This window comes from Bufo bufo, chromosome 5, assembly GCF_905171765.1.
Source record: "Bufo bufo chromosome 5, aBufBuf1.1, whole genome shotgun sequence".
Classification (NCBI taxonomy): domain Eukaryota; kingdom Metazoa; phylum Chordata; class Amphibia; order Anura; family Bufonidae; genus Bufo; species Bufo bufo.
The window spans coordinates 232241098-232248359 of NC_053393.1; the positions used below are offsets into that span (position 1 = coordinate 232241098).

The 7262-nt window shown below is 41.8% G+C and overlaps 1 protein-coding gene across 1 annotated transcript in view; it reads right to left on the minus strand.

Moving 5' to 3' along the window:
- Positions 1 to 5240, minus strand: part of SFRP4 (secreted frizzled related protein 4) — an 80233-nt gene extending 74993 nt beyond the window's left edge. The window contains exon 1 of the mRNA XM_040432409.1: positions 4481 to 5240. Coding sequence (XP_040288343.1) covers positions 4481 to 4919 — 439 coding nt within the window. The 5' untranslated portion in view covers positions 4920 to 5240. The remainder of the gene's footprint in view (positions 1 to 4480) is intronic.
- Positions 5241 to 7262: the final 2022 nt, after the last annotated feature.

Genomic DNA, 7262 nt, shown 5'->3' on the forward strand with positions numbered 1-7262 from the left:
CCAATCTCAGCCATTACAGCAGGGTTTCAGTTGTATGTTAAAAAATGTTTTTTTTTAAAGTTTACATTTATTTTTACTCTATTTAGACATAAAAAACCTATACATATGTGGTATCATTGTAATTGCAGGGTTTAGTTTTGCCGCAAAGAAAATGCCGTGGGAACAAAACCTGTAAGACTGTGGACGAATTGAATTTTTTTTCCCACTTCCCACTACATTTTATAACATATTAAATGGTGGAAAGTACATGTCCTACAAAAAAATAAGCCCTCATACAGCTATGTGAACAGAAAAATAAAAAAGTAATGACTCAAGAAAGATAGGGAAATAAAAAGAAAAAGCAAAACCTAAAAAACCTCCGGTATCCTAAGGGTTAATAGTATTTGGTTTAAGTCTGACCCCTTGTGGTTGTTTTCTTGTAAGACAGGTTCATATTCACTAAGACTTGTCTCATTGGTTTGCACATGAAATTTTTTTGCAAATGACCAGAAAAAAAATTTGCAACTCTATCTCTTTCGATGCCAAAAATTGAGCAAGCTCCTCCTCAAAACAGATGGGGAAAAAAAAGACTCTTCATGCGCCTAATTCAGGCCCAAAAAAAGAAGCACCAACATAAACAGTGATGGTCAGTTCGCATTGTTCGCCAGCGAACACATGCGGCCTGCCATCTTGACTCACAAGTCCGGCGATGCACAGGTAAACCCTTACCTGTGCCTGTGCCGGGAGCCGTTCTGAAATCAAATGCGGTCACTGGGAGCAGGCAGTTCTGAGAACAGCTGCCGGGGGCCTTCATCTGGCTGTTCTCGGAAATGCCAGCTCCCGGTGACCGCATTTGATCAGTAATAAGGTGCAAAACAAACACAATTACAAAATTTGTCTCAAAATAGGAATTAGACAAACAAGGTGCAAATACCTCCTAAACAGGCGCAAAATCAGTTGGTAAATAAGACTTAAAAAATAAGACAGTCTGAAACAGCTTTTTTACTCCTGAAAACAGGTGCAGACACTATAATAAATGTGCCCCGATGGATCCATGAAAACTAAAGACACAACACGGATGAAATCCGCATTTGGTCCGTGGGTTTCATGGACCATTGGTAAAAGATGCTCTGGAAATTAGCTTTCAGCCTAGCAGTGTCCATGGTATACAGATTACACACAGAAAGCAAAAAACGGACATGTGGACCAAACATGGATTCTTCACGGACATCTTCACAGATGACCACTGACCATCATGTCAAGAATGTCATTAGGGACACGGACATGTGAAAGAGGCCTTAAAATGAAGTGTTAAAATAAATGTATTGATAAATATATCACATTGTATAAATATGGAATGACCAAAAATGAAGTCCAAAATTGGAAACCACGGCTGCGTTCTTTCAAAAATAGTGCCACCTCTGTCAATGGGCAATGCGTAGTATTGGAGCTCACTTCCATTGAAATGACTGGAGTGAGCTACAACAACAAGATGTGGCCAGGTGTGGCACTGTTTTCAAATCAAGGCAGCCATAATCCCTTCCGCTTACAGATATCCAAAAGAAATATAATTGCACATATTTACAATAGAGATTACACTGCTATTGAGGCACCTTAATGGATGACACAGACACATGACAATTTATCTCTATGGGCTCAATATGACTGAAAGTTATTCAACACCTGGGATCGAAGACTAGCAGCAAGTGACATGACTAAAATTTTAAGGAGGGTTTTCAAGGCATCTATACTGATGATCTATCTTCTGGATAGGTCATCACTATCTAATTGGTGAGGGTTCGATACCCAGGACCCCCACAATCAGCTGTTTGAGAAGGCACTGACGCTCGCAGCGGTGCCGTGGCCTTTTCACAGTAGCGCCGCTGCCTTTTCGCAGCTTAGCCTTGGCCATGTGACATCATGTTCATTGGTCACATGGCGTAGACACAGCTCAGCCCATCTGAAGTGAATGGGGATGAGCTGCGATACCAAGCACAGCCACTGAATCATGTACAACGCTGTGCTTGGTAAGCTACAAGAGGGCCGCAGTGCTACTGCGAGCTCCGGTGCCTTCTCATACAAGCGATATGCAAAGTCGCACATTACCCGCCTACAGAAGAACCTCCGTCAGCACTACAGGACACTCATCTGTGCCGGTAACATCACTGGGCTCATTGCTAGGTGGAAGTCTCTGCTTAGCACAGTGATGAGAAGCCCGATACGTCACCGACACAAAACAAACAGATCCTTGCGCTGTGCGATGCAGAGTGATAAGAGGGAGAATCAGAGAAACGAAAGAAAGTGCTCCTATGCTCCACATATGTAGTCTAGAAATAAAGAGCCGCTTATAACCAAAAATCGCCTTGAACCTGAAAAACCCCTTTATTGCAAACTTTTGCTATTGCCTGAATTATGGACAGCCCCTTTAACAAGACAAATGTTTTCAATAATGGGGAGTTTCTGTATTTATTTTATTTTTTTATCATTTGATATATTTTTATATTACTTATGTACACTTTATAGCATGTATTACCATGCAGTACAATACAGATCTACTGTATTTTATTACCTGTGGCATAGTTATACATGAAATAACACACATCTTTGCTACTCTAGATGCATATTACTATTACTGTATTTTGATACCTACAGTATGTTGCATTACATGTCACTATCTAGCCAAGCGAATAACAAACATAAAAATGTTCTGGACACTAACAGTAGGTAAAATTAATTTCTATATATTTGTGTACATTACAAGCAAATATTCATTCGGAATACAGCCCACACATTACTCTGTTACCCGTGATTATTTCAGATATAGACCAATACCCCAGGGAACAGCAACCCCCGACACGCCAGATGTTGTGAAGCTACGACTCCCAGCAAGAACACTTGCGCAAGTGTTCTTGAATCTTCCATAAAAGTGAATGAGCATTCTTCTGCCAGTATTTTTCATCAGTAAGTGAAAACCAGGAATGGAACCTAAAGATAAAAAGTATAATGGAAAGATTTGTGCCTCTTCTGTGTTTTGGGCCCACTGCTGATTTTGGCTTACAGATACTGATGAAACATACTGAACAGACACTGTGAATGGCTGCAATTGCTTCAAAAAAATAGTATATAAAAATATGGGGGGGGGGGGGGGGCAATGTTGTACATTAATTACACTCAGTTCTAAGTAAACCTCTTTCCAACATCCGCAGTACATGCACCACAGATGTCAGGTCTTTCAAGATTCACACAGCAGACATCCAGGGCTAATGTCTGCAATTGGCGATAATGTCGAACACAGACATTTAAGACCTCAGATGCCATAGTCAATTTTGACCACGGCATCTGAGGCGGCTTTCCTCAGGAGCGCTATGCTCCCAGGGCTGGAACGGCTCCCCAGCGTGGTGATCAGGGAAGCTGTTGGTTGTTTCTAATACCTTGCGTCTCTCTGAAAAAACCTATGGTATTAGAGCTCTAGTTCTTATGAAGGCCTGCAGGTGGCAGCGCTCCATAGGAAAAGACTGAATTATTTGTAATATGCTGTGTAAAATCACAGTAGAATATGAGAAATGCAATCTAAAGACTGTATGTTGAAGATCTCTAGGGGGTTTTAAAAAGTAAAAAATAAAAATAAAACAGTATTTAAAAATATAAAGAAAATATTCAAATCACTCAATAAACAATAAAAAATTAAGATCACATGACCCGTTGCATCCTAAAATGCCTGTACTATCAAAATATAAATGTACTGTATTTATCCTGCTGTACCAGAAAAAAATATCTAAATTGCTAATTTGCAGTTTTTTCATTACTTTACTTCGCAAAAATTTTTTAATAAAAAGAGATCAAAAAGTCATACCCCCCCCAAATATCAATGAAAACTACAAATCGCCTCTCGAAAAGCCCTCAATCAGTTCCGTAAATACAAATATAAAGAGTTTATTAATATGGCGATGAAAAGAGGGGGAAAAAAATCCAAAGATTTAATTTTTTTAAGCATTAAAACACTATAAATAAAAACTATATAAACGTGATATTGCTGTAATCGAAATGACCAGGAGAATGAAGGTAACAGGTCAGTTTTATCACCTAGGGAAAGTTGAAAAAACAAAAACCAGAAAACTGGCAGAATTGCATTTTTTTTTCCAATTACACCCCACTTGTAGTTTTTTTCCCACTTCCCACTACATTGTATGCAATATAAAATGATGCTAATAGAAATTACAATTTGTCCTGCAAAAAACAAGCCCTCATACCACTATGTAAACAGAAAAATGACTCTGGGATGGCAGGGAGTGAAAAACGAAAAAGCAAAAAACAGAAAATCGCTTCGTCAGGAAAGGGTTAAAAAAACTATTAAACATATAAGCTATTGGTGCAATACAGTAACAGGATCCCTTCACAATACTGCAAGAAGTAATTGTGGCACTTTAGCATACATAAATGGAAGAAAGTTATACATCATGATTGAAGCATGTAATTATCCACATATATAGGGTCGCCTTACCTTCTGGGATGTCAGTGACTATGGCTTCAGGAGCAATGCACACCCCACGATCATACACTGGCAGGTCATCACATGCCAGGTTCTCTGGCCAGCTGTGATTGTATCTTTTCATAATGGGTTCGCATCCATCCTTGGCTCTTTGGCACACCGACTTGCATGGTTTAATAGGATCATGAAGGAACTCCAGGGTGCAGATAGGTGCATACATGGCACAAAGGAAGAAGCTAAGTACAGGACTGCAGTTGATGTCCACCAGCTCCTGGTACTGTTCAATAGCCAGTATAGCATTCTCCTGGGTGCTATGGTGGAGGTGGTTGGGCATCCTGGTAATATTCCATGGCATCTCTTTACACATGGGGATTCTGACAGTCTCACAGGGCGCAGGATGGACTCCTGTGCCCAGCACTAGTAGACAGAGGGCAGCTATAAGCAGCATCATGATGGCAGAGGATATAGTGCACTTGCAGGCAGGTTGGTTTCTTGTAAAGCCAGGCTGCTTTCAGCAGTAGAATGGTAGCTGAGAAACTTCTTCCACACTGCACTGTAGATAGGTGTGTGCATTGTTCAAGTACCCACCTTTATAGCAGTGCCACAAGTGACGTGCTGCACATCTATTTCTTCCATGGCTGCAGAATTCACTCAATTACATCATCCTATTCCTTTAACCCCAGGAAGACATCATCACATTTAACATTATTCCCAAGTTCAGCTGCAGTCTCCTCCTCACAACTTTTCTGTTCTTCAACTCCTGCATTAAGGAAGTGAATTAATGTGTCTATCACCTGCTCCACATCTTGCAGAACAAAGCTAACAAAAATAAAACCATCCTATAATAGCAAAATTAAAGGTCCAAGAAGATAAACTCTGAGGTCCTCTCTTCCCTCCCTACACTCCAGGCAGGGAAACTGTTTGCAAAACCCTGTGATGCACCACTAGAGGGCGCTACAGCTGGTTTTATGCAGCTTTTAACCTTCTTACACACTTTTACACTTCCTAGACAACTAAATGTTCTTGCTGAGTGCAAAACCATGGGCATTAACCTCTTAAAGACCAGGCCTATTTTCATTTTTACACTTTTTATTTTTCGTCTCCACATTCCAATAGCCTTAACTTTTAGTTTTTCCGTTCACAAAGTCATATGAGGGCTTTAGTTTTTATTGGTACCCTTTTTGTAGTATGTATGACTTTTTAATCCTTGTTATCCAATTTTTTGGACAGGACAAAATTAGAGTTGAGCGGACACCTGGATGTTTGGGTTCGACGAGTTTGGCCGAACTTGAAAAAAAAGTTCGGGTTCGGGACCCGAACTTGACCCCAAACCCGAACCCCATTGAAGTCAATGAGGACCCGAACTTTTGGGCACTAAAATGGCTCTAAAATAGTCCTGGAAAGGGCTAGGGGACTGCAAAAGGCATAAAAATGTGCTTAAGAGCATGACAACTGTTCTGCAAACAAATGTGGATAGGGAAATGACTTAAAATAACATAAAATATAGAAAAATTTAAAATAACAATCTGGATCTAGGAGTAGGAGGTTGAGGAGGCGGTGGATGGTTGGATGTGGTGGTGTAGGGGGACGTGGCGGTGTAGGTGGAAGCGGCGGTGAAGGAGGAATAGGTAGCCAACACTGATTTGTGTTATTTTTTATTTTTAAATTGGGGTATCCCCCAAAATATTGGGACATATAACAAAATAAATCAAAGAATAAGTGCACTTGAGTACAAGAATGGATGGTTGAGGCTGGTATAAATGTCTATTCTGCACAAGGTACGGACAAGTCCTGTGGGATCCATGCCTGGTTCATTTTAATAAACGTAAGCTTGTCCACATTGGCGGCGGCCACGTTCACACTATACACTGGCTGCAGGGCAGGTCAGCACCTCCAAGGCTGACAAAGCTTTTCCACATGTTGGCCATGCTAACCCTGCCTTCTCAGGTGCTGGCAGTGCCCCAGCTGCATTGACGACCTCTTCGTCCTCCTCTGCCTTCGCCTTGTGCTTCCACTGTGCCCCCGCTGTCAGGTGGGAATGCCATCAACAGCGTGCGCTTGTAGTCGCGCATCTTCCGATCAGTAACAGATGTTTTCACTAAATTTAGTTCCCTGTCAGCAATGCAGAGCAGGGGTTCATTCACGGCAAAAGGGGGTTCATGTCACCCAGCAATAGAACAGAGGATTTTGAGAGATTTAGGCCCCTGTCACCCAGGCACAGCAGGGGTTCATTCACGGCAAAAGGGGGTTCATGTCACCCAGCAATAGAACAGACGATATTGAGAGATTTAGGCCCCTGTCACCCAGGCACAGCAGGGGTTCATTCACGGCAAAAGGGGGTTCATGTCACCTAGCAATAGAACAGACGATTTTGAGAGATTTAGGCCCCTGTCACCCAGGCACAGCAGGGGTTCATTCACGGCAAAAGGGGGTTCATGTCACCCAGCAATAGAACAGAGGATTTTGAGAGATTTAGGCCCCTGTCACCCAGGCACAGCAGGGGTTTGTATACACCAAAAATGGTAAAATGTCACCCGACAATTGAAAATAAGAATTTTTTCAATTTAGGGCACTAAAATTGGCACTTTTTTGGACAGTTGGCTGCGCTTGTCTGTGATGACACCCCCTGCCGTGCTAAACACACATTCAGATAATACACTGGCTGCAGGGCAGGCCAGCACCTCCAAGGTGTAAAGGGCAAGCTCAGGCCATGTGCCCAATTTGGAGACCCAGAAGTTGAATGGGGCAGACCCGTCATTCAGTACGTGTAGGCGTGTGCACACATACTGCTCCA